The sequence below is a fragment of the Platichthys flesus genome, chromosome 6, assembly GCF_949316205.1.
Source record: "Platichthys flesus chromosome 6, fPlaFle2.1, whole genome shotgun sequence".
NCBI classification, from domain to species: Eukaryota; Metazoa; Chordata; class Actinopteri; order Pleuronectiformes; family Pleuronectidae; genus Platichthys; species Platichthys flesus.
The window spans coordinates 6957591-6984367 of NC_084950.1; the positions used below are offsets into that span (position 1 = coordinate 6957591).

Here is a 26777-nt window from a genome sequence, read left to right on the forward strand (position 1 = left end):
TAATCAATCGATTAATTGATCCTTAAGAATTTCCTAGATGACATTTTGTCATAGACTTAATTCTGTTGCGTTCACTGCCAACAATGCGAAGCTATACGTCTCCATGAGCACCTGAGGAGTCCACTGCTCTCTTCAAGTAGGAGGTCTAGCTCCAAAGCTAGCCCCTTCGGACCCAGACAGAGCTGGCTCTGAGTGAGGGGTGACAACCACCGGACTGAGAGGTCGAGAACCGTCAAATCCAGCTAGCTCACAGCGGCTAGCTGCACTCTCATCGGGGCTCAAGAGAACAGCAGCGCATATTTTCAAGTGTAACCAGTGAGCGGATCCCGTTTAACTGCCACAAGAGTTGTTCACCTTGTAATAAAGATTTATATTTTCACTGCATTTTAACAGAGCCTATAAATAGTGCATTTTAATATAAAATATTAACGATTAATCAAAAATCGATTGTTAATTCTCCCGCCAGCGATTAGGAACTGACAATCATGGTTAACAACTGATTGATAACTGACAATTGATAGATAAACTCTGTTTGATCTAAACTTCCATCCGAGTCCTGAAATCCCTGACAATTTCAAAGTTTCAAGTGTTATATGCTGTATACGTGCGTCGGGGGGGGGGGGGGGGTGGTACGTAGCTGGAGATTGAATGTCTGAAGGGGTACGAGACTGTAAAAAGTTTGGGAACCACTGTTCTAGGGTACAGAAAAAATTAAATCATAACCCTTCATACAATTTATATACAATATTTGCTAATAGATTCCTATCACCTAAATCTCACACACTGAATCTCTAAAGCTTCATTTAAAGTATGAAAACGCTTCCAAAAATAAACAATTAACAGGGGATATACACATAGAAACCTCAGGGAGCCACATTCGAGGGATCCCGTTCCCAGAACAGAGAGAAGTCTGATAGCTGCGTGAGTATCAGAGCACATCAATAGAATAACAATATTTACAACATTGATGAGAGAATAAGTGTTTTGAGTTATTGTAGAGCAGAAATTGTTCGACACTGATGAAGGGAGCAATCCAGTGAGAAGTACGTGGGGTTCGTTAGGCTCTAATAAAGTGCTATTAGACCTCACCTGAACACATGCAAATCATCATCAATGCATAAATCATCCCTAATGATGTGACCCAGATATTTTCCTTTGTTCTCTACATTTAAGACTCGGTCCAACTTCAAAATGAGGAGAAAACTTGGCTTTTGATCCTCCCTGGTTTTAACAATCATGACAAAGCCGTTTTAGTGATCAGATTTAGATTCTGTGTTGCATGGACCTCTTTCACTGCAGATGTTTTATTGTTATAGCAGGAAAAGTGCAGCGTATTTGAAAAGGCTATGACACACCATAGTCCATTAATACATGATGGGACAATCAATTACACTTGAGCTTTTTTGATATGACATATTAGTATATCTCTCCGATGAACGGGGTATATAATGCAGTGACGTGTTTCTCTGTGTTCCGTCTGTTGGCTCTTTGAGGCGCCCCCCCCCCCCCCCCCCCCCCCCCCCCAATGCAGCGAATGGATAAGGAGAGGCACAAGTGCTAAAAACAGTCTGTCAGTGAGTGAAAACAGATTGGAGGGGGGAGGGGGGGGTCGACCATTGCCTCTCATGATAAGGAAAATGAAATTCCTCCCCAGTTTTATCAGGCTGGAAAATAGCACTAATGAAGGTATGTAGACAACATGGGCAAATCACACCTCTGGCTGGCATGGATGACCTGCGACTTCCCACAGTTCAGGAGCAAAACTGAACTGAAACTTCGGTTGGACTTGGATTTGGAGAATTGGAATGTTTACGGCACTGAGGTATCGACGCCACAATGACCCCACATGTCCGAGCAATTCAAAAAGACACGTACAATGTGGCACTGACAAAACACAGAGCTAGAGAACCACACTCCCATGATCACACTTCAATAGGCCTCCCATAGTTTTTAACCTGTGACTTAATTTCTCCTCCCTGCAGAATCATTTAAAAAATATTGCAATGATTCAACACAACCTCCTTCTTTTTTCTTGCTGTGAGAATTGAGAAATTCCTAACATTATCCCTCTGCGGGGGGGGCCCACTTGTCCGGCCCGGTGGCACAGATCCAGGACAGCATCTGGGACGATTAAAACAGAATGTAAATGACCTTTGCTGCTCTTTAATCACAGAGCACTTCTCGAGCTTATCCCTGGCACCCTGCTCCTCCCTGTCTCTCTCTCGCTCCACCACCTCCGTCATCTTGAAGAAGAAGAGGGGGGGGGGGGTCATTAGGCACAAATGGGGAGGAGAGCGCAGCCAGTGGTTGCCATCGCCATGAAAGTCAGGGCAAAGCTCAGAGCCACGAGGAGATAGCGAGAGGAGTGCGCTGGGGAATAACTGTCCAGGGAGTACAATCGGTTTTCAGCCCATTAAGTTGCATAAACAAATGGCTTTCTGTTGGAGATGCTGAGAGTCGTGGAAAGCAGCAGGACAACACTGGAAAGTAAGTGTTATCTTCAAACGTATAATGATCGCCTTCATGCTCATTATGTTATCTGTTTTCTTCTTGATGACTAATGATGATACTGTCTTAAATTGCTCACCGTTGTGGCTTTTGTCACATGAAAGATTGCAATTCGGCATTATAATCATGTAATAACTGCTGCGTACAAGTACATTTTCACAAATATGTATTAAATAGTTATAAACTTTGGTTTTTCATGTTTTTCAAGATCAATAACTCCAGAGCGGAGGAGCCTTATTTGGACGCCATGAAATTCTCTAAAAGATGCCAACAGCCTGCGTAAGTTCAAGCCTTGCCTGGCCCTATTGTGGTGTGAAGGACCAGGGGTGTGTCAGAGACCATCTAGGAAGATGGGTAATGTCATGCGAGGTGTCATCGCCTTGATTCCATCAGAGCGCTGTCAACGCTTCTTAGTGGGGGACCTGAAAGAGATGCCTCTCGATCGGACCCTGGACCTGAGCAGCCGGCAGCTGCGTCGGCTGCCTCTTGCTGCGTGTGTCTTTGGTGAGCTGGTGAAGCTCTACCTGAGCGACAACAACCTCAGCACTTTACCTGCTGATCTGCAGGGGTTGAGGAAGCTGCAGCTGCTGGCCCTCGACTTTAACTGCTTCGAAGAGCTGCCAGCAGCTGTCTGCAAACTGCCTCAGCTCAGCATCCTTTACCTAGGTAACAACAGGCTTTACTACCTCCCCAGTGAACTGAGAGTGCTCAAGGAACTCAATACTCTGTGGCTGGAGACTAACTGTTTCACTGTTTTTCCTGAGGTGGTTTGTGAGCTTTCCAATCTCAAGACCCTGCACCTCGGGTATAATCAGATAAAGAGTTTACCACAAGAACTTGGACAACTGGAAGAGCTTAGAAGCATCTGGCTTGCTGGGAACCAGCTGACAGAGTTCCCGTCAGTGTTGCTGGAAATGCACTTTCTAGCGGTCATTGATGTTGATCGGAACAAAATACGTCGCTTCCCAGCCCTGTCTCACATGCAGGGGTTGAAACTTGTCATTTACGACCACAACCCCTGTGCTAACGCCCCGGTGGTAGGCGAGGGAGTGAGGCGGGTGGGGCGTTGGGCGGATTGCGCAAATGAGGCGCAGGACGAAGAAGTGTCAAAGGCAGCCAGTGAGACCACAGCCGAGGTTGTGGAGCTACAACCGGAGGAGGAGCACAACATTTAGGGTCAAGGAACAAAATGACCTTCAGCCTTGGTGGCGGCTGCCAGCACAGGATGGCATTCAAGTGGAGCACTTAGAGCAGAGAGGTGTGTTGTACATCAGGCTGATGGTCTGTGGTCCATATACGGCAAAGTGAGTCATATGTGTTTTAATGTGAGACACTGATTGATAAGTAGTCTAAAAACGTGGCCTGTGTGAACAGCGACACTTGAACCTTGAAATAAAAACATATCAATATGTTTGATTACTGCTACATGTGAAATGTCTTTTATTGGAATTTATACATTGGTAAATACCTTCATATGATTGGTGTAAACAGCAGTGACATTGTTATTTGAAAGCAGGGGTATTCCACAACAATTTAAAGAGGTCCAGGTAGAACACTTTCTTGGAGCAAAGGTCCGTAAGATCATAATAACTATTTAGTGTGATATATATTTAAGTAGCCTGGTAGTTGTATCAACATCTGCATGTACTCACTACCAGACTGTCAAATCAAATTAATTCAGTATGATTATAAAACTTTTTATATAAACAATATTTATTGTCACGTAATGTAGAACTGAACATATATGTATGATTCAGATATGTATAATGTTCTCTCATTAACTTGATAACAGAAGGGTTGCATTTCAAAATAAGAGAAAATAAATAAAATGTGAAAATTGTGCATGTTCAAATAAAGGGCTTAACTTCAGAAAAATAAAGGGAGCAAAAGCTATAATTTAAATATTTCTGTTTCACATCTTGACTCAAAAGTTTCAACCAATTTTACAGATAATAAATCTCAACACATTTAAGAAGCCCTTTCATCCCTTCTTATATCTCACTCATCCGCTTTTTTCGTCTGTTTCTCGCCCTTTCCCCGTCTCACTCCTGTTTCTCTAGTTTTCTCCATCTCACTCCTCTGTTTCTCTCCCTTTTTCCGGCTCAGTCGTCTGCATCTCTCCCTTTGTTTTCTCCACCTGTATCGCTAGATCTGCACCAAAACCTAATGAGCTCTTCTGTGACCTGCTTCACCCGTCCACCAAGTTTCATGGAACTCCATCCAGTTGGTTTTGCATAAACTTGCTTACATGCAAACGTATAAACTAACCAACAAACTAAAAACTAAAAAAATGCATGGATGAAAGCGTAAAATCCTTGGTGGGAGAGACAACATTAGACTGTTTATTTTGTCACAAAGGTTCTTACCATTGCATCTTATGGTACAAAATAACTAAACTTGACAATTTAAATATAGTAAAGAATGTGTTTGTGGGAATGTAATTCCTGCATTCATAGTTTTCCATTAATTTGAATACACAGTTACTTGTGGCTGAGGCTGCAGATCATATCTTGGTTGCTTATTTTCAAATATCCCTGATGCATATTACACAATTTAATCATTAAATCAACAACAGTGAGATGGCACCAAACTCAATGTTTATTTGTAAGTTCGTACTTTATACTGTAGAGACGGAGAAGAAGCTTTTCTTGTTCCAGAGGAGTCTGAGATAATATCTGTACCTGCTGAGGCTTAATGTGAGGTTTTTAATGTACGTGATTGATGGTTTGAGTCAATTAGAGCACTTCTTATCCAGACCAATGCATAATTCATCTGACAGATTGGGGCTGTGGCTTTGAATAAAGGCTGCTCCTGGGGCCTAATATCATTGCCACACGGCTCTGGTTAGAGACAGATCATGAAGGCAGCTTTCTAATGCCGCAATGTACCAGGAAAATGTTCTGTAAACAAGATTAAATGTCAAGGCACAATTTATCATTTTGAATCCTTTTCAGCAATACTGGAAAAAAAGATGGAATTAAATTGGCTGTATACCAACTACTTTACTGAAAATGTAATTATTTAAAATTAGTTGCATAAATTGAGCTAGTGTATTCTCAGCTAACACTTAGGCTCATACAGGCTTAAGGACAATTTCATTGTTTGTTGGAGTTATCTCACAAGCTCAGTATATAAAGGCGTATTTTTGTTACATTCTCTATGTCAAAGATAAACTACTTGAAGGAGCTGGTGCAGGACTCAGAGACAGTGGCCTCTGTCATTCTTAAATGGAAATAGTGTGGAATATATAGATATATCTCATTTATATACAGTACACGTGTCGTATATGATCACCTAGCTTCATTTAGCGGCCTCCACCCCCCTTAATCCCATTCATACACACATGTAACATGGGTGAAAGACAGGTCATGGAGTTTCAGCAACCATAGGAGCTCCATGAGGACCCCAGGATTCACACAGGGACTGGGTAGGACAAGGGCCGAAACTTATCCAAGGTGTTCTGACCAAAGGATGCCTCGGTAGAGGTCTCACCTCCAGTCCCTCCCCATGAAGCAGCTCCAGCGAAACAAGCTGTGCTTCCACTGGCATTAGATACTGTCAAGCTACAACTGTTCTGTGACCAGAAATAGCAGCAGGCAGACAACTGAACAGCAACCTGAGGGATGGACTGATAATCAGGCGATAAAGACGAGTGGGTTTGTAGTGACTGTGGATGTGGATGTGGATGCAGAAGTGGTTTTGCACTGTGGCATGCCGACTGATAATATATAATGTTGTTATAATAAAGAAATTAAAAGATTTGACACAAATATCACTTTGCTGTAAACATCACTTAAGAGTTATGTCCCAGAAGCAAATTTGTAAATAAAGACAAGACAGAAGAAGATGTGCAGCACTGCATTTTTACTTGTTTAATTTAGTATCAGTGCATAAATAACAGACTCATGTAACATCAGAGGAATTGAGCAGAATATTCTGAAGAACAGAAAAGCAAGATGAACAAGTGATGCATATCAATATCTTTGATACTAACTTCTACATCGACACAACTTCGAACAACAGTCGCTTCACTTAACCTTCTCACACTGTACGGTCATCAATCTTCAATCATCAGACCCATTAACAAACTTCTCTTTCTTAGAAGACCCATTTAAAACAGTTGGTTCTTTGACGTAATGAGAACACAATAAATACCATGTTCTTACAACATGTAAGTGCAGAATAAAGACTCCACTGTAACGGTGTAGCACTGTGTGACCCTGACCCCAGAACACATAGATCAGTTGGAATGAAAAGCAACTCTGTAAAAGCATTAAGCGTTAACTTCATCTGTCACGGCAGAGAAAACAGAGGAAGAACATCTCTATTAGTATCATGAAAAATATGAGTACATACAGACACATTCCTTGTATCCCTCAGGCTGGGACATTTGCAAGGGTTCCTAAAAGGTTCTTTGAAAACAAAGGAACTTTTTGGGGCCAATTTTCCAAATCGAATTGGTCTGAACGAGTCTCTGAGAAAGAAACCATCACGAGGCATGTTCGTGGGTTTCCTCTAAAAGGGTGTGAAGTTCTGGATGGTCAAATTTCTAGTTAAAAAATGTAGCTGAAAGTTCATAGCGGCAACATTGTAATCAAAAACTGAGAGGGAAACTTTCCCCCGTCAAGGGAGGATCGTCAAGAATCTGTGCGTCCCATATTTTTGGCTAAGCGAAAAAAATAAAGCATAAGCAGGTTCAACAGACTTAAAATGAATCACAGGATTAATACTGACAACACCGTTGGACAAGACTGCATTGGAATGTAGCTCCTCATGCTACGGACACACCCTAAACACAAACATAACACTGTTGTATAATGCGGTTTAGGACAGTCTGTCCACTCAGAAGACAATAAGCAGAAATACATTAGCAGAGGTCTAAGTTACAATGAGGTAAACTTTTCTTTTAAGACAAGGCAATCAACTTTAGTTTGTTAGCTTAAATGACACAGGTAATATATTATCATGCATCTGTTCTTGTGCGAACTGTAACAGGAGATCTATCAGTAGCATCTGCCAGATAACTTCCCATCTTCTATAGAGTGACGGGACATTATTTGACATAAGAACATACTATAGGTTCTCTCGCTCTGTGCCATGCATGATTCACAGGCTCATCCAGGGTCCAGGTCTTTGACGGAGTGTTGTCTCAATCTGTGGCTCAGGCTGCGGGAATCCACCCGGGGCGTCCAAGTCTTCTTTCTCATCGGGCCCCTCAGAGTCATGAGACCCTTCTTCCTTGGTATCAGGCGCATTAGCCTCACAGGCATCAGGGACCAAGGAGGCCTTCTTTGACGGCTCCTCCGCCACCGTGTCAGTTCCCTGGAAATCAGTCGGGTCAGTCACAGCACCGATCACCTTAGGAGCGTTAAGTTCTTTGTTGGAGTTTTCTCGATCCATGCGCTTTCGGGCCTCCTCTCTCCGCTGCGTGATGCGGGTGTTGTCTCCAATCATCACCCGGACTCTCACTTGGTCTGGAGGCCAGAGCCCCCCCCATATGAACTGCAGATAGCTGAAGAGCACGATGACACTGAGGAAGGCAAAGTTGGAGGCCACGCCGACGACTGCAGACGTCAGGGGGAAGTTGTAGAGGAGGTAACGTATGCCAGTGAAGTAGGCATGGATCCGGAGCTGAGAGGAGTAGATCTGCACCTGTGTGGAGTGGACCTCGATGACGGCACCCACCGTGGGTTGATTGGCATTGGTTTTGTAGTCAGAGTAGAGCTCCACTTCTATGAGCTGCTTCTGTTCAGCCATCCCGGTCACGAGTAAGGGCGCGTAGAGGAGAGTACTCAGGGTCTGCAGCAGGCTGGAGCGGTAGTGCAGCATCGTAGATCTCCCCACCGAAGCGACCGTCTGCCCACTCTTGGCATAGGCAGACATCTTGACCATGAACATCCCCAGATGCTCATTCACTGGAGACTCGGGCATCTCCAGCTCCAAGGACACCCTGTAAGGCTGTCCGAACGCCATCACCTGGTCTTTGTTGTTCTTCATGAAGGAGATGTTGGCCATGGGGAACGAGCAGAGCCCTGGCCTCGAGGCGTCACAGCCCGAGGAGTAGCTGAAGTGCACCGGGGTGGAGAAGCTCACGGTGGGCATGTAGGAGTAGTAGAAGCTCCCGTAGAGGAAGATTGACACCCAGAGCAGCAGACCCAGGACGCAGAACATGATGGCCGCCTGGAACAGAGTCCTCCGGGCCTTGAGGAGAGTCCCTACGCCAACATCGTGCAGCCAGCTCAGCGCGGGTCCCATCGTCGCCCCCATTGAGTTTGGTACGGAAGACACAGGCCTGCTTCTGCTCCCGGTTTGGCCGCCTGTTCCTCCGCCGCCTCCCGCTGACTGCTGCCTCTGAGGTGGGTCTTTATGTTCATACATGAGTGGGTTGTCCCAGGGAGCGTGTGGCGAATTGTTTCTCCTCACTCCTCCATGTCATGTGTGTTCAGCTACAAACTCCAGTGTTGGCGTCGATCCCCAGGCTCGCTAAACATTAAAGACACAACTATCCCCGGGTTGTTAAAGGTTGTTTAGTGTCGTCGTCAGCTCCGGACGGAGGGGTTGTAAGCTCGTTAACAACTTAAAGGTGCTCTCACCATTGAGCCGCTGCAACGAAAACAAAACACCGTGTTCCTCCTCCTCCTCCTTCTTCTTCTTCTTCCTCCCCGGTAGACACCGTGACCCGGAAGTCGATGCTCTCTTGTGTTTTGTGGCAGCTCCAAAAAAACCCACCGCGACTCAGACGCCAGCGAAGCGCAGGCCTTCATGCCAGGGATGGGTAAGAAAACTCGCCTCACGGGTGGAACGGTCGGTCGGAGAACGATCCTTCAGCTTTCACCACCCGGGCTACGCAGTGGGAATATCGGGGAGAGGGAGGAAGCAGCCTCGGGATCTGATGGTAAAACATCTCGGAGCTTTGTTAGCTTCAGGATAGCTAGCGGCTAAATGCTATAGGGTTTGCTGGACGATTAATGCTAGCAGTCCGGTTAGTTATTATATTTGATATATTTAATATGCATATATTTACAACTAAAATGTGTATTAGTGCATTAAATCAAGTAAGAACTGCGTTATCCTGGTTCCATTCAGTTGTAGCAGCTAAGAGCTAGTTGACTAGCGGGTAGCAAGCTAGCAGGTTTTGACGGTTGGCCAAAAACAAGCTTATTGCAAACGAGTGGGTGAATTAACTAGAACCCAATTAAACAACGTGACGATTAAACACATAGGCGTGTTATTGTCTGCATGAAGGAGTGTGAGGAGCGTGCGGGTGATCCATGGAGGTTGTTAGCAGGATGTGGGTGCGTGCAGCGGAGCGACCAGTCAGCTCTGTCCAAGTTTACTGTGGAAGATCCGCTCTGAACGTTATGGCTGTTGTGCTTTGCAGATGAGCAGGAGGGCGACGGACACAGATTTACGAAGAACCGCACAATCATGAAGCTGCCCGTAGTGAAGGCCACAGGTAAAGTGTGTGTGTGTGTACTCGTTTTCTCATGTGTTTTTGCACGTTTTCCAGTATCTACACTGACATTGTCTCACAGGTTCCAAATTAGAGAAACTTAATCTCTGGGGTCCTTGTTAAGGTTTTGGAGTAACATCTGAATTGTGTTTGAAGGGATAGTTCACCCCCAAAAAACTAACAAAAACAACGTGCCTCCATGTGGTGACCTCCAAGTGTACTTAAACCCAGACAGGACCAATTTGACTTGAAACGCTGTCATTTACGTTTTTAATTTTTTTAATGACCACTGTTACCCTCCTTCAAACATAACAGCTGACATTTGGGCTGAAAACATGGTGTAAATGATGCCGTTTTGAGTCAAATTTGAATTATCCCTTCAAGCTTGGATAGGTTAAGGTTTGGGATACAGATTTAATAAGGCTGTAAAGTTAGGATAGCTTGGATATCTGTTTGTTTACTGTTTTTTCTTACCTTAGCTTAAACACTGACCTTGTGATGGACAGTAGACGTGATAATGAAAAAATCCCTGTCCCTAATGCAGCAAAAAGATTATTAGGCTAAGTCTAGGTTTAGGCATTTATTGATTATGGATAATGTTTTGTTCAGACTGTTGGACCACAAAGAGTGGATGTCAATGCTTAGTCCTAATATCGTTGAACAAACCTGTGTGTCTGTCAGGGAGTGGCAAAACGAGAAATAAATGCAGTTTGATTGAGCAGGGTTGTTTTGTGTCCACATGTAGAAGGCTTGTCTCTGCTCGGAGCCTACGAGGACAGTGATGATGACGACGATGCAGGAGACTCTCTACGCTTGACTGCAAATTCTCAACACAACCAGTCAGCTGACATCGACAGTACACTGGCCAATTTCATGGCTGTGAGTATATACTGTTATATATCTGATGCGTCCCTTGTTTTGAAACAGTGTTTATGTTGATCTCATGTTATCGTTTCAGAACAATACTCATAGTATAATGACGGCAGTGTTCAAAATAATTAGTTGATTGTGTAGTTAAGGCTGTAAGCTACTGCATTTGTTTGTATGTTTCACTGTAGGAAGAAGCATGGCTCTAAACCAGTTCTCTTATATGCAGTTGCAACTGATATTTGCCCTTTTATCAGGATTCTGGATTCAGTTATACGCGATCGAAATTAAATAGTAGTACTCAAGTAGTTCAGTCTAAAAAACACAATGAAACAAATGGAGAATTATAATACTCTTTGTCCATCGAACACTGGTTTGAGGGCAACATTTTATGCCAATAAGACTATTCTACAAAGTGATCAAGATGAGAAACTGGAAAAAATTATCTCAAACAGCATCAGAGATTAGAACAAAGTAGTTATTAGATCTGTGGGCCTTATTAATATTGAATCATTATATGTGAGTAGCAGTTTTCAGTAAAACGTAGTCGCAGGCTTTGGCTTTTCTGATTTATAATTGATTTTCTCTTGGTATCTAACTCATAAATAATTCACAGTATTTATGTTAAGTTTTTTTCATTCTTGGGACTCAAAACATTCCTTTTTGTGTTTTTTTCACCACAGGAAATTGATGCAATCACCACTCAGCCAATTTCAGAGGAGGCAGCATCTCATCCTTCAGTCCCGACTAACATCCCTCCTAAACCCGAGGCTGATGCTCAGCAGCCCTCTGCCGGTGACGGACAGAATCATCAAAGCACAGCTTTTGAGTACAATACTCAGTATACACTAGCTGGAGGTAAATGTCTCTATTCGTTTTTAAATCGAATGAGCAAATATGTGTGGTCTAATTTCCTGTGTTAAAACACATACACAAAGCAAATTAATCGTAATAACTGTTGTCTTCATAAAATAAGGAAAGCAATTTTTGCCAGCTACACTTTTAGTATATTGCAGAATTTTCATGACAAATTGTTCAGGGTATAGAGATATTGTGTAAAATATATCAACAAAGTATGCTTTCGTTTCGTAGCATCTCATTTATGCCCTTTTTTGCAGTGGGTTTGGAGATGGGAGACTGGCAGGAGGTGTGGGAAGAGAACCCTGGTTGTTATTACTACTGGAACACTGTGACCAACGAGGTGTCCTGGGAGCTACCACACTATCTTGCTGATCAGGTGCAAAGCCTGGGGCAGCGTGCCAACAGGTAGGATTCACTAATGCCTGATATCTACATTATCTGAAGCACAGTTTTATTTATTTTGTCACCTGTACAGAAATTAAATTGTGTGTTTTGTATATTTATTTGTATCTCTAGTGTTAATGGCAATGGTACCGCCCATGAAGCCTATTATACAGAGAAAGAGAAATCTGCATCTGCTGCAGTCCCGACAGCGCCTAAAGAGAACAAGGTGAAGGCAAGTTTCATTCATGTCCACACAAATATGAATCACCAGGAATCACCTGTGTTTTTTAAGGGTTGTAATTTTGATTTTAATATTTGACTTAAGGTTGTACCAAAGGAGGTTATCGAGAGTGTTGTAGGACTCACAAGTCAAGAGGAAGAGCGTCATGGAGTAGCTGCATCTCTGCTTGGTCCACTGATCCCCTCTGAAGTAAAAGAAGCAGAAGAAAAATGGAGAAAAAGACTCATTAAAGGTTTAGATGACACAGACAACAGTGTGGATTCTGATGGAGAGGGTGTACGTCCAGCAGGATCCCCAGCTCTCCCCCTGTGTGAATCGGACTCTGTTCCCACTCCCCATAAAGAGAATTGTGCAAAGAAGCAGTCAAGAGACAATTCTGATGCTGAGGAGGAGACAGAGGAAGACACAATGGATCTGGAACTGGCTCTTGAGAGGAAAAAGGTTTGGAATTAATGCTTTTTCAGGGAGAAGTCCTCTTTTAGCGCACAGCAGTGAGATTCGGACATTCGTGTTAAATGTTAAAGTCCATATGGACGTGTTTTAAATTGACTCAAACCTCTGACTTCTAGGCTGAGCTGCGAGCACTGGAGGAGGGCGATGGGAGCACAGAGGCTTCCAGTCCCTGTTCTGAGACGAGCCAAGATGCCTCTGGAACTCGTGGTATTCCACTAAAGAAAAATCGGTGGAAGACTGCCTTCCCCTCTGCTTCCAGCCCTGACTCTAACAGCAGAGGTTCAGACCAGCAGGACAACACAGACACCAGTGAGTTCAAATATGTACACATGTGCTAGTAAAGGGTGCCATTCACGACAAGGGTGTGTAAACAACAAATGAAATCCTACCTGTTAATGTGCTCATCCCACAACTCCTTCTGATTTGTTTTCCTCTGTTGTGTCCTTTAGCACTTCTTAAAGTCCTGGAGAATGTTGCAGAAGAAGAGGAAGAGGAAGAGGAAGAAGACGAAGAAGAGGGAGAAGAAGACGAAGAAGAAGAAAAAAAGGAAAGCGATGATCCTGAAGACAAAGCGGTTTCAAAAGCTCCGGTAAAAGAAGAATCAGAATCCCCTGAGCTCAAAGTGGAAACGCCTGAGCTCAAGGTAACAACAATCTTGTTACTATCACTAAGCATAATAATTGTAACAATCTATTTTAATACATTATTTTTATGCTGAAATATACAGTTTCAGATTGGAGAGCTGGCAAACACCTTAACCAGCAAGATGGAGTTCCTCGGGATAAACAAAAAAACAATCTCTAACTTCCAGTTGCTTCTTCTACAAACAGAGGTGAGCGGACAGTTGAGTAACAAAGCAGTACAACCCTAGTTTTCAGTTTTAGCTGAACCAGTGCGACGTGTAAAATATTTATTGCATAATTCTATTTCATGTAATTATTGCAGAAAGCCACGTGGTGGCATTTAATATTTAATATTCTCATTATACTCCATCACAATCTGTCATTCTGGAAACTTACTGTAATTACTTTTCTGTGTTTCTCATCTATCTTCTCTGTCTTTCTATCTCTTAGTTCCTTTATCTCTGCTCTATGGATTTTTATCTCACCTTTTATCTCACTACTGTCTCTTTGCTTTGTCCTTTTTCTTCCAGACACGGATTGCTGACTGGAGGGAGGGCGCTCTGAATGGAGTCTATCTTCGCCGCAGGCTGCAGGAAGCTGCTGAACACATAAAATTTTACGAACTTAACGCCGCCCCTAAAGGCTGGTCCTGCCACTGGGACAGGTACGCGCTCCTTACCTTTCACATCTCTAAACTCCTTCGTCTCCCAAAAATCTTACCGTGTGACTACACCCCCTTCACTGCTGAGTCACAGACTGTGTAACATGACTTGGGGAGAAGCTTAACCAGTTCAAGTGGATTAAGATACTTACCAGAAACAGACTCTTCAGGTTTATGTGATGCAGTCCTGGCACTCTGCCTTGCACGCAATAAGGGAACATCCACTCTGGGCCAGCCTGCCTCCTGTAAAATGTACCAACCACAGACAGGACTCCCTGTCCCATAACAGACTGATGCGCCCTGTGTTGTCAGGGCAGATGTAGACTGATTATCGGACGAGTCAGTGGAAAATTTAGGGGTGGGATGGCGGGTACGGTAGGAAGGTTTGTTTGCGTGGGGGAGCTTTGAACTTTACAGGACTACAACACCCAGAATGCAATGCAGACAGAGTGATGCCCAGGAAGCGCCGAGTGTCACGCATCAGTTAAAAGGTGAAGATGGAGCAATGACGGGAATCCAGCAGGTCAGACCAACTCTATTTCATGTCTTACTGTTTTTTAATTTTCTGCTTCTGATGTGAAATGCATTGATTGTGTGCTTGTAATTTTCTGAAATATGGTGGTTGATGATGACGATGATGATGTTGATGATGATGTTGATGATGAAGTTGTTGATGATTATGATGACAAGGATGATGCTTTTTCCCTGGCGTCTACCTGTGTCTGGGTTAGTTGTCAAAAAAAAAAAAAAGTGTGACAACCATGGTGTGAGCTGCTGAATCCTACTCTCAGGACCCTAGAGATGATTTATTTTGCTTTAGTTATCTTTGAGAGCAAGGTGGGTTCCCTGTCCACATCCATAACCACACTCTAATTGGGCCCCTTCCTCTAGACAGCTTAAAGAGGCTGTTCTTGCCAACACCCCTGTGGCAATAGTGTCCATTCCCTTGCCCCACTCTGCCAGGGTATCATGCCAATCAAGCCAGTTGCTAGACCAGTTGTTGAGACTATTGCCTTCTATCTCTGTTGTCCCACTCTCTAGAGAACACAGGCGGTATTTCTATGTGAAGGACCGGACCGGTACCTCCCAGTGGGATTTCCCTTCAGAGGAGGACGAGGAGCTGAAAGGCAGCGAAGGAGCTGAGACACAGTCTTCCAGCCAAGGAGATACAAAAACAGTTAGTGCACCTACTGGTGAGATCCCAGGTCAGTCTCCTACAACATTTTTCTTTTGTCTTTAGTGTATTCAAAAAATCATAGATAATATTCATTAACTTGATTTACTAAAGGAAACCTAATTCAACAATTTACTGTCCCTCACTAACACCCCATGCTTTGTTTTTGGTTTTTACAGGATCCACTTTTGCTGTTGCCCCACCAGCCCCCCCTCAGCCCAGTGCATTCTGGTCCCCATCCCAACCTCCTCCTCCCGACAGCCCCCCGCCTCCACCTTCCAACTATCCCCCGCCTCCGCCTCTCCCCCCAGGCTCGCCTCCTCCACCGCCTCCTCCCCCTGACAGTGATGGGGACATCATGGAGGTGGAGATGGAGATGGATGATGACAATGACGGAGAGCCTCCAGCCCCTGGAACTGAGGAGGACGGCAGTGGGAGGCCTCCTTTACCACCAGGCGCTGCCAGCATGAAGGTGTGTATAATATAGTTTGCTGTACATGACAATTTGACATTCGTTAATTAATAGAGGGCAGAAGCGTTAAACCTTTATTGCATTTTACAGATTGTGGAGTCACCGGGCCCCTTGGTGAAGGGTCAGAAACGTAAGGCTGGTCAGCTGAATAAAGCCATCATTGGCAGCAGTGCCATTCTCTACACTCAGCCGGTTGTCGCTGCAGGTAAACACATCACTACTTATCTGCAGTTTGTTATGACCTTTGTTCCTAATATGATTGTCTGCTGAACCTTCTTCCACTGTTAAATAAGGAACAGATATGCACACTGGTTTAGGGACAGCAGACTACCAGCTCACTAAGGCAGTGCTTAACGAAAGAGTGCAAACACTAAATCAAATGAAACTGAACCGTAGCTTTACTTTTGTCTGCAGCTCCTATTATGTCAGCAACTGCCTACTGGGGCATGTCGGCTGTCGCAGTAGCTGCCCCCTTGGCTCCTTGTGAACCTCCGCTCCCACCAGCCCCAGCCTTACCTCCTCTACCGCCTCTGCCACCATCACAGCCTCCTTTGGAGCCTCCTGCAGCCAAAGATCTGCCCACTGACAAAACCAAGAAGGTCAAAAAGGATAAGGTTTGTACGGAAGTTAATATTTTACCCAATATGTTTAAAAATGGGTGAAATCAAGGCATTCATGTTATCCTTTTTTTTCCTTTCCTTTCAAATTCTCGCTCTATAGTCGAAGAAGAGTAAGACCAAAATGCCTTCTCTGGTGATGAAATGGCAGAGCATCCAAAAAGAGTTGGTCGAGGAAGAGAAAAGCAGCTCCAGTGACGAGGACAGAGACCAGATGAACAAAAAGAACATAGAGGACTGGAGGAAGCAGCAGCTCCAGACGTATGCTACCCCTTGATATCCAATCACCTCCTTTTGAAGGGGTTCAGAAAAACTGTTTAACCTCAAGTTGTCTTCTGCCCTTTTCTGTCTTGCCCTAACTGTTGTACTGTTTTCATCTCCTCAGAGGAAAAGCGTCAAAGAACGCCAACTTCGAGGCCCTTCCTGACGACTGGCGGCAGCGACTGAAGAAGCGGAAGTTGAACAGCACGTAACATCTGGCCTCGGTTGTACACCACCCATCTTAACAAAATGTATTTTCCAAATCCACTCCTACCGGCCCCACAAGGTCATCCTCCCCCAGTTAACGTTTTGCTAAGTGGGCTCATGGAGACTGTAAACCTTTGTACAGGGAGACATTTAAAGGTTCAAACACGGCCATGTTGTTTTGTGGGGTTGTTTTTGTAGCTACGTTTGTGCCAAATGTCTTGAGTTCGTTACTTTATGAAGACTTCACCACCAACTAGATGACCACCCCAGTTTAAATGGAGGAGATTGTGTATTTTATTGAGCATTTTTACAACTGTGTACATAAGCTGTCTCATGGGTCAAGCTGTGTTGTTTTTTGGGGGGGGGGGAAGAAAAGTGAATGTCACTGAACTTGTATATTTTGTAAAAAGTTATTAAACGTTTTTTTTCCAAATGCCTTGCCTTGATTTGTTTACATCTTAATCAATCTGAAAGTAAACATAGTAAGTACATGTGTGCTCCTCGTGTTTATTAAGCACTTCCTGGTGTGTGGGTGGGGGGGGGGGGGGGGTGCATGGCAACCGCGATGTTGGTGTCGCCGCCTGTTGCTTGGTGACATGCACTTCCACAGATTGTTCCTCTCGCAGTGGAAGTTGTTTTTAATCGTAATGAGTGTTTTCGTCATCATGTCAAGCGGTGCAATTAAAACGGGATGGAGGTGAGTGGCTCTCAGATATTTGAGATGACTCGTAGGAGACATTGTGCTGGTAGATGAGAATGAAGCTAAATGACGTTAGCAGCGGGGGAAAGGCTTTTTACTGCATGTATCGGTATGTTGGTGACAGACTTCTTTAAAACGGTTTTTAAAACAGACTTTGTCAAGTGAAACTAACGGAAGAAAAGCGGCAGGAAGTCTGTGCTGAAGGTTGAACGTTGTGTTGTGTGAACAGTTCCAGGTAGCTTAAGAACAGGCGCAAGGTATGGGGATACCATTATTGCCTAGAGAAATAAAATAAAGTTCAAACCAGAGGTATTATATATATATATATATATTTGCACATATTTAAAGTTTTTGGGGGAGGTATATTTATATTCATTGTGTTAACTCTGTTTTGTTGTAAAACAACTTAAAATATGATTCGCTAAAAATATTCAGTTTTAATTTTGCCTGTTATTTCAGTTTGCAGAATGTGTTGCTGTGATTTCTCCGTCTTCAGTTTGCACAATCTCCCAACAACACTGTTCGTGCAGCAAAAGGAAGAGTTCCCTTGTAGCTGAAACAGATTTGATTGCACCAACTTATCTGCACAAGGCATGTTGTGTAGAGGCAGTTGTGTGTGCCCTAATGCTAATCGCTTGTGCAGGAGCTGTTTCATTAGTTTTAATATTGTGATTATTCTTATTTTCTATTTTTGCATTTATATATTTAGACACCAGGGGGCCCTAAGCACCGGATCAGGTAGGACCATAGAATGGGTAGGACTCAAGGTGTGTTAATTAGGACAAGCACCACGAAGGGAAATGTTTATTTACTAGACTCTAGTAAATAAACATTTCTAGTAACAAGAGGATTTGGAGAATAACATGACATCAATCTACCAAACCGTGAGTTCAGCGTGGACACTGGACTTCTTCAATGCCTGAGTACAAACCCAACTACACTGGGGCCTCAGTGGCTTTTTAATGTCAAGTGTATATTGACAGCAACATATTGTGGACAAATAGCCTAACCCTAACCCTAAAGTACATAAAGTAAAAAGAATAACATCCTTTGGAACATAAAAGTAAAAAAAAAAAAAATCCTTTGGAACATTAAAGTAAACATAACCTCCTTTGGTACATCAAAAAAAACACCCTTTGAACAAAGAACTTTGGAATAAGAAAAACTGGAAATGGGCATTTTTAGATTTTGTGAAGTTAATGTGGATGTGCAATCTTTATAAATACGTTATTAAAAGCTAATCTGACACTGACGCGAACAAACCACGGAGAAGGACAGCCGAGCCAGAGCAGGAGCGCGTAGCACCAAGCGGAGAGCGCTGCGACATGGTACCTGTAACACACACAGTGACTGTGAAGCTGTTTGGGAAAACCACACGACGCACAGTGTGAATTGTCCCATTTCCTCAAGTTCAAGTGTTTTGGAAGCAAGGAAGCAAGAAATGAGAGTGAATCTTATCCAACACGTACCCACACCCCGGGATGAAGTTGAAAGACAAGAAGCAGTGGTTTCACACCTAAATAACACCGTGCTGTGCGGTGGAAAGATGGTCAACATAATATTAAGAGTCCTGAACATGTTGATATCCTGGGAAGTTGGACCTGGGGATAGTGTCTCCAATGTCTCAGGCTCGAGATCCAGCCAACTGGTGCCTTGGTGGCTTTTATTTTGACAGGGATATCTTTTGGACAAATAGACACTAAAGCTTGATATGTAGTTAAAAAGTTAATTTTTTTTCTTTTGATACAAAATTCAAAAAATATATATATATATTTAGACTACATTATTAGTTTTTACGGTTTCTCATAACCTCCCAATACAACTTTACTAAATGGCTAATTAAATTCTTTGGCATTTCCCCTTTTAGCAGAAATACAGCTGAAGATGCCGAAGAGAGACTCCTGCCTTAACATCTCACTTGTGAGTTTAAACCTTACTTGTCTTTTTGTTGTTGTTGTTCCTCTGTCACTCAAAATAATATTTGAGACTCTCTCTGTTCATGATAATAACTCTGTATTATCCTGATACAGGGGTCAAGCCATTACACCTCTGATCTAGTCTTGTGTTTAATACAACACTGATGTACTATATATTTTTTCCAATCAGGCCACCATGGCCGTCTCTGCCATCAAGAATTGGTGGAACACCTTCCAGTTGGACAAACCGGACACCAACAACTCCAGCACAGAGGAAGATGAGGGGGAGTTGGCGGAGATGAGGCAGTGTAAGTGTGTTTTCACTCAGGCGGCATTTACTATCATGTGCATATCTCACTGTTTCTAATATGGGAGCACAACAATGTTTACATATATCACCCATGTTTAGCCGTGATAGTGAGTTCCTGTGTTGGAGAAGATCTCGTCCTTAATTCCACATCATTATTTATTAAACAAGAGCTCTTTTGTGAATGAGACAATTAGAGGAATCGGGTGCAGCATATTCTCTTTTAGTTGGGTTCGTGTGGGTGAGGCAGACCTGATGAAAAATGCAATCATCCAGAGTGGAAGAAAATGAGCTTGAAAGAACAGGTAGTGAATGTTGTTGTTCATGTTCTCACCCAGTGTCCACAAACCTGAAAAAGACTCTGCGGACGAGGCAGCTGGAAATAGATTTCAATGGTGGCAGACCAGTTCTGAGTCTGAGGGCACCGCAGGACCTGGTGAGCTTTCCATCAATCTGCCGCCCCCGGTGGCCCATAGAGTGTGAGGTCATCAGCGACATTATCCATCACATAGGTAAGTTTGGATATTATTAAACCTTTAAATCACCAGGTATGAATGTTAATCATTAGTGTGTATCAGCCCAAGCAAAGGTTATGAGTACAATTTGTGAGGAGACGCTTTTCTCTGGACATATCGATTCTTCAGTTGTATAAAAAAAACAGTTGATCTTAACGTGTAATGATATAGAGAGAGTGTATTTTGCAGAATGGGATCCACCAGAGCCAGAGACTTTTTATCAGCCCACCGGACATGAGAGGACACCGATGCCTATTGGAGAAGAAAGAGGAAAAGTGGTTTACTGCATTGACCAAGGTGACATTTAACCAAAGGGCATCTTACTCCATAAATGTATTTATTATTGCACAACAAAATAAAAAAATAACTCAAGGTGTGGATTCTGAGATATTCTATTAGTCCCACTACGGGGACTAATGGCTAACTAATGCCCTGGTACAGAACATATCAATGTCACCACCCTCACATGTAATTCCTGCTTTTCGATGAGTATGCATCATCAAAATATTTTACCACTGCTCCAAGAAGCTGTCCTCACAATACAGACTTTCTTCTTCTCCCTCCTTTAAGCCACTAAACGTCCCTTTTTCACCTGCTCTCGTGTGGGAGGGAGCATGGGGCCCATCAAGGGCGCCATCCCCTGTGACATCGATCCGACAGACTTCACCCTGGAGTTTGAGTCCCGCTTTGAGAGTGGGAACCTCCAGAAAGTTGTTCAAGTGTGAGTCTCCACAGGAGTAATCCACTGAGTAGTTTTTACTGCATCTCTGGCATTATATGTTTTCCCATCACCTTTAAGTTAAGTGAATCTCCCTCTGTTTCCAGGGGGGACTACGACTATGAGCTCACCCTTTGCACAGACACGTACACCAAGAAGCACACACAGTGGTTTTACTTCAGGGTCAGGAACATGGAGGCTGGAGTCACCTACCGCTTCACTATAGTCAACCTGATGAAAAGGAGCTGCCTGTACTCTGTGGGTATGAGACCGCTCTTCTACTCTGAGAGGGCGGCCATGGAGGAAGGCGTTGGATGGCAACGCACCGGCTCCAACATCAGATACTATCGCAACTGCAGTCAGGTCAGTGAACCGTCCGACTCCGGACTGTCTTTAGTCAGCACACTCTGATTTAGGAGCAGCAGCATCGATCGTTCACATTTCTCTACTTTTTATTTATGCTCTGTTGTCGACTAGAAGTTTTAAGAAAACAATGTGTATGTGAAAGGCTCATATTTCTTTGGGAGCCACTTGTCACCACATTTTGCATAAACTTGTTAAAAGTGCAAGTTGATGTTTGTACTTGTACTGCTTCCACAAGCTGAACCTTGGTAAAAGGCTGTCAGTAAGTCTGAGTCTGAGATCTGTAAGTTGATTAAAACATGCACAAACTTCTGTCGTCTGTCGTGTTGCCAGAATTAAAGAAGGAGGATTTTACAAAATTGAATTTACACTCATAGAAGCAGCAACTCTCTTGAAAACCAGTATCTGTGTCTCTCTGTAGGATTCAAATGAAAACGACAGCGACACCATCACCCTGTACTCACTGACCTGGACTCTCCGGTTCCCTCATGACTCAGACACCTGCTACCTGGCCCACTGCTACCCCTACACCTACTCACACCTGCAGAGCTACCTGCAGCGGGTTTCCTCCGACCCAGCCGTGGCGTCCTACTGTAAATTGCGGGTGCTGTGCCACAGCCTCGCTGGGAACGCTGTGTACGTGATGAACATAACATCCCAGGGGGATGGGAAGGGGAAGGGCAGGACCAAGAAGGCTGTGGTGGTGACGGCCCGAGTGCATCCAGGGGAAACCAACAGCTCCTGGATGATGGAGGGGTTGCTGGACTTTCTGCTCGGGGACTCGTCGGATGCTCAGCTGCTCAGGGACACTTTTGTTTTTAAGGTGAGGGATGTCAAACTTGTTGTGTCACATCTGAATGATTTTCACAATTATTTCTACAATACAATATCAATTTTCTATGACTTAATAGCAATTTAGAGATTGAATGTCGTCTGTGTTGCAATGCTATCACACACAGTTTTGCGTGATGTGCTGCAGGTGGTGCCGATGCTGAACCCTGATGGTGTGGTGGTGGGGAATTACCGCTGCTCTCTGGCCGGCAGGGACCTCAACAGAAACTACAAGACATTGCTCAGGGACTCTTTTCCCTGTGTGTGGCACATCCGCAACATGGTGGAGAGGTAAAGACACAACGACAATAATAATATGAAATGACAATATTCATGTCAAATAACTTGCATTTATGGCTCACATGCAATGGAACTATGAGAGAAAAGACCAAAGTCTCGCTGCACGTCTTCTAACAATAAGCGTAGATTTTTTTCCAGAGTTTGCAGGAGCTTCACAAACATGGAACATACTTTATTTGCCTGCTCAGTATTACTCCCTACATATTGTCAATTTAAGCACTAACCCTAATTTCAATCTACTCTTCACCATATCCTTCATTCCGCTCCTTGTTGTGTTGTATCTTCTCCAGGTTAATGGCAGAGACAGATGTAGCTCTTTACTGTGACTTTCATGGCCACAACCGCAAAAATAATGTCTTCATGTACGGCTGCAACAACCGAGATGGAGGTTCTCCGAAGCTTTACGAAAGAGTTTTTCCTCTAATGATGAGCAAGAACGCCAATAACAAGGTAGAGTCACTTTAAAGCCTTTAATATATTTAAGCTGCGAAATCAAACAAATAATTATTGGGAGTTATGGTACCATTTTATTAGTCCTTGTCATATAGACAAAATGCTTTTTCTACAGTTACCATGCATCACCACTCTTACAATATATGAATTATGTTTCAGAGGCACTGATTTTCTTTGGTATTCATTTGTGTATAATCAGCATTCAGCTACAAGCTCTAAACTACACTGGCTTCCTCTCAGTTCTCCTTCAAGAGCTGTAAATTCAAGGTGCAGAAGAGCAAAGAGGGAACAGGACGAATCGCCATGTGGAGACTTGGCATCAGGAACAGCTACACGATGGAGGCCACGTTCGGAGGCTCCACTCTGGGTGAGCTCAGATCTCCTGACTGTGAGCGTTAATGTTCAGTGATGTGAGCTTGTACGCCTGATGTATGAGCAGCTGTCGTCTGTTCGATTGTCAGGTGACAGGGGGGGGACACATTTTACGACTCTGGACCTAAAGTCAATGGGCTTTTCCTTTTGCGACACCCTGCTGGACTTCTGTGACCCCGATCCAACGAAGGTGAGAGTCTTTCATTTTTATATGAAGAACTGTAGACTCTTTCCATTATTGAAGTAAGGATATATAACGGGATCCGGATTTTTCAAGCTTGGATTTTGTGAGTTTAGTATTTAAATTTCAAATTTTGTGTCATTTTATATTTCACATTGATTATTTCAGACCACTTATTGTCTGACGGAGCTGGCAGCATTGTTGAGAAAGGACACCCGAGAGAGGCTGGGCAAAGATTGTAACAACTCTGACTCTGACCAAGAAACCAGGTGATATAATCATTTATGTTACACCTGGGTGATGTGGGATATGTGTAAAATGAGTCCTCGTTCAGCGAGGAAGTGAATATTTTCATTTTCCTTCTACAGCACCAGTGGATCAAACAGTTCAGATTCAGATGGACTCCCGGCTCATTTACTGAACCAGCAAACTGTCCATCTAGAGGTATAAAGAAAACTGTGTTTACCCACTTTTGCCTTTTTTCTAAAGTTCATATCACATCTGGATCCTCTTGCTTCCGCAGTTTGCCACAAACTGTTCACATCCAAAACTAAATCCTGTGAAGAAAAAGAAGAGGAAACTCTTAAAGAGTCGTAAAGAGAGGAACCAGCAGCGGCCGGAGAAGAACGATACACAGCCACAGGTCCTGCAAAGCAACATCAACAGTACTGTGAGATTAAAAGGTCCATCACCCTCCTGTCTGATTAACCTATTCATATTTATTGATTGGTGAACAGAATTTGCAGGAGTCCGGTGAGACCACAGTTAAAGAGAGTGTCACAGAGAGGCCTGTCGGGCGACACCGGACTAAATGGCTGGTATGTAGCACAGACAGTGATAGATAGATAGATAGATGGAAACTTTATTAATCTTGTTGGAATTTCAGAGCAACATAGAAGTGAGAGGTTTCTGTTTAAGATCTCTCTTTCTTGGTGAAGGTCAACAGTGTGATGAAAAAAGCTGCGATGCCTCCAACCGACACTGGAGAGGTCAGTCAGGTGACTCTGTGGCCGGGCTGCGAACCGAACAGCCGTGAACATAGACAAATTACACAATGTTTTAATTGATACACGGTGAAACTTTAGGAAAGGGAACTCACTGTAGTTTTTTCTGTGCTTCAGGACGCTGGTCTGGAAAACACGAGGGTCGCACACTCACCTCAGAGGGCAAACTCATCACCTCACACAGGTAACTTTTATTTTTAGACGTTCAGCCTCTCTAAAAGATTCTCCTGGATCTTTTGATCAATACACAGTCAGCCAGCGGATTTGCATCGGCTGTTTTTGGACCTGTCCACAGAAACTGCAGCCCTGCACTGAAAACGTAATAAAAACAGCAGGGTTGAGATATCATTGCCTCCTTTGAAATGGTATTGTGCAGCACATATAGTTCGTTTTGTTTTCTCCAGGTGACCTGGCGATAGATACCAGAAAGTGGCGATGTTCCTCTCAGCTGCTGCACCTCAGTGCTCTCATACCTTCAGCTAAACTCCTGCATCCCAACCGGCGACAGCCTCACTACCCCCGACAATCCCTAGTGTCCTACAAACTCTACGGAGGTTTGTCTACACGTGCACCTCAGCTCCGGATGAAAACTAAGTTTCTCCATCAGTTGATACATGTCTGCTTCTGATTTGAAATCTGCTTGATTAAAACCTATCTCCACTTTTCAGGGCTGCTGCCTCCCCTTAAAATAGCAAACAGGTAAACCTCAATGTGCAGAATCTTATCAGACAGACAAGCGATAACTCCTTGCTGAGCAGTGATCATATGTCTGTTTCAGTTCTCCCTCGCCAACGTGCGTCAATATGGTTCCAGATATGGTTCAAACAAAGCGCCTGCTGTCAAGTTTCACCAGGGACAACAGACGGTTTCTTTTCGGAGCCAGAGGTTCTTTACGTGTTTCAGCAGATTACTCTGTGCTGGAGGATGCCTTCACCTCCGCCACAGATGAGACGACCATCAAATGGCCGAACGGGGAGCAGGAAGACGACCCCACAGAAGGTTGTTCTTTGATATGAACAGACATTATACTGATGCAGTTTGTACAGATTCTTGTTTGTGAGGATACCGTCACAATCTTCCCTCTGACCTCTTCTCTACCTGTCGTTCATTCAGTGGGGTTGTCCCTGTGGGGATGTAAACCACTGGAGGAGCAGAAGCAGAGGGATATGAGGTCTAATGTCCCGCTGAGAGAAACTGAACCAGGCAGCAGTTCATCTGGGTTGAGAGCCACAAACCTGAGAGGGAAAAGGTAAATTCTTATCCTCTCGAGTACTCCCTCTTCTCTTCTTCTGCTTTCTTTTCTTGTCTATAAAATATTTAGGTTAAGCATTTCATTTTAAAGTTTGTGACTCGCATGCCAGATGATGTTAGACACTGTCTTTTCTCTCTTTTCTCAGGAATGTTATAAATAGTTAATGTGTTACATCTATTTCACTTCTGTCCTTCCTGGGAGAGGGAGAGACTTTCCCTCTCGAGGGACTTTCTCTGAGGTTTCTGTTCTTTCCCTTTTAAATGTTAAATCAAACTCTCTAATTAAGGGTTAAAGTCAGAGGATGTTGCGGCTTTTAGTTATTGTTCAGCCTAATGAGGCAAATTGTAATTAGTGGAAATGGGCTATACAAATAAAATTTGTTAACCAGACAATATTTGTGCAGTGACAATAAGACACACAGTTTACACCTTTTTGACGGGCTATTTTAAAGGACTTCATGTGCTTCCTATCCCTTTTTTTCCCAATTTCCTCAGACTGTGTAAAGATGCTCAGGAGAACAAAAGGCAGTTGGATGTTTCTTGCCTTGTGTCAAAGCCTCCAAACGTTATGAAGGTGAAACATCCACAGAGAGAAACACTCAGTCGGCTTCAGGCTCAGGGCAGCACTGGAAGAAAAAGCACGGCTCCACAAGCGGAGATGGTCGCCATCAGAAAACCATCACAGTCCGCACCACAGTAGGATGCTCTATTCAAAGATCTGAGAACTACAGATTTTACTGTTTTATTAAGTCCACAAAATCTGTTGTTTTAATCTGCCTATGTTTGTTTGTTTTTATTTACAGGATTACGCCAAAACGACAGGAAAGCCATTTGCACAAAACCCTTTGGAAGGGTGTCTAGCTCAGGGAAGAACTCTTTACATTTAGGTCCAGATCAGGGAGCTGTTCCAGGAGTGTTCTTTTTCACTTTGTTCAAAATTGTGAGAACAACATTCCGTCCCCTCACCTCAAACTATTCACATTTGGATAAGAGAGAAGTGACACCCCTAAGTAACAGCTACTATCCGACGTCAATCTTTGCTTGATATTTAATTATACCTGCATTTCTAATAAATGATGTACAG

At 43.6% G+C, this 26777-nt stretch overlaps 4 protein-coding genes across 7 annotated transcripts; 3 read left to right on the top strand and 1 right to left on the bottom strand.

Annotated features, from left to right (window-relative positions):
* Positions 1–2299: 2299 nt before the first annotated feature.
* lrrc10 (leucine rich repeat containing 10) lies at positions 2300–4334 on the top strand. The gene is made up of 2 exons (XM_062390446.1): positions 2300–2487; positions 2717–4334. Exon 2 carries the CDS (start codon positions 2859–2861, stop codon positions 3681–3683), a length of 825 nt encoding a protein of 274 aa, XP_062246430.1. The 5' UTR covers positions 2300–2487; positions 2717–2858; the 3' UTR covers positions 3684–4334.
* Positions 4335–6365: 2031 nt separating this feature from the next.
* On the bottom strand, positions 6366–9160 carry LOC133955689 (seipin-like). Its single transcript, XM_062390663.1, has one exon. It carries the CDS (start codon positions 8884–8886, stop codon positions 7615–7617), a length of 1272 nt encoding a protein of 423 aa, XP_062246647.1. The 5' UTR covers positions 8887–9160; the 3' UTR covers positions 6366–7614.
* Positions 9161–9173: 13 nt separating this feature from the next.
* On the top strand, positions 9174–17215 carry fnbp4 (formin binding protein 4). Of its 4 annotated transcripts, none has more exons than XM_062390659.1 (17): positions 9174–9283; positions 9890–9964; positions 10707–10840; positions 11512–11686; positions 11947–12094; positions 12206–12305; positions 12399–12755; positions 12884–13076; positions 13217–13410; positions 13495–13599; positions 13921–14054; positions 15093–15256; positions 15405–15697; positions 15788–15902; positions 16112–16311; positions 16418–16575; positions 16700–17215. In XM_062390659.1, exons 1-17 carry the CDS (start codon positions 9271–9273, stop codon positions 16785–16787), a joined length of 2646 nt encoding a protein of 881 aa, XP_062246643.1. In that variant the 5' UTR covers positions 9174–9270; the 3' UTR covers positions 16788–17215. The 4 variants fall into 4 exon arrangements, with proteins under 4 accessions (XP_062246643.1, XP_062246640.1, XP_062246642.1 ...); XM_062390656.1 differs by having other exon boundaries at positions 9207–9403; XM_062390658.1 differs by having other exon boundaries at positions 9207–9403; positions 13217–13356.
* Positions 17216–19321: 2106 nt separating this feature from the next.
* On the top strand, positions 19322–26638 carry agbl2 (AGBL carboxypeptidase 2). Its single transcript, XM_062390665.1, has 23 exons — positions 19322–19402; positions 19589–19706; positions 20044–20217; positions 20410–20517; positions 20791–20941; positions 21046–21301; positions 21723–22124; positions 22281–22423; positions 22723–22882; positions 23126–23252; positions 23347–23447; positions 23607–23707; positions 23807–23882; positions 23962–24081; positions 24176–24256; positions 24377–24427; positions 24560–24626; positions 24847–24996; positions 25111–25141; positions 25221–25441; positions 25556–25691; positions 26189–26389; positions 26497–26638. Exons 1-23 carry the CDS (start codon positions 19367–19369, stop codon positions 26552–26554), a joined length of 3069 nt encoding a protein of 1022 aa, XP_062246649.1. The 5' UTR covers positions 19322–19366; the 3' UTR covers positions 26555–26638.
* Positions 26639–26777: the final 139 nt, after the last annotated feature.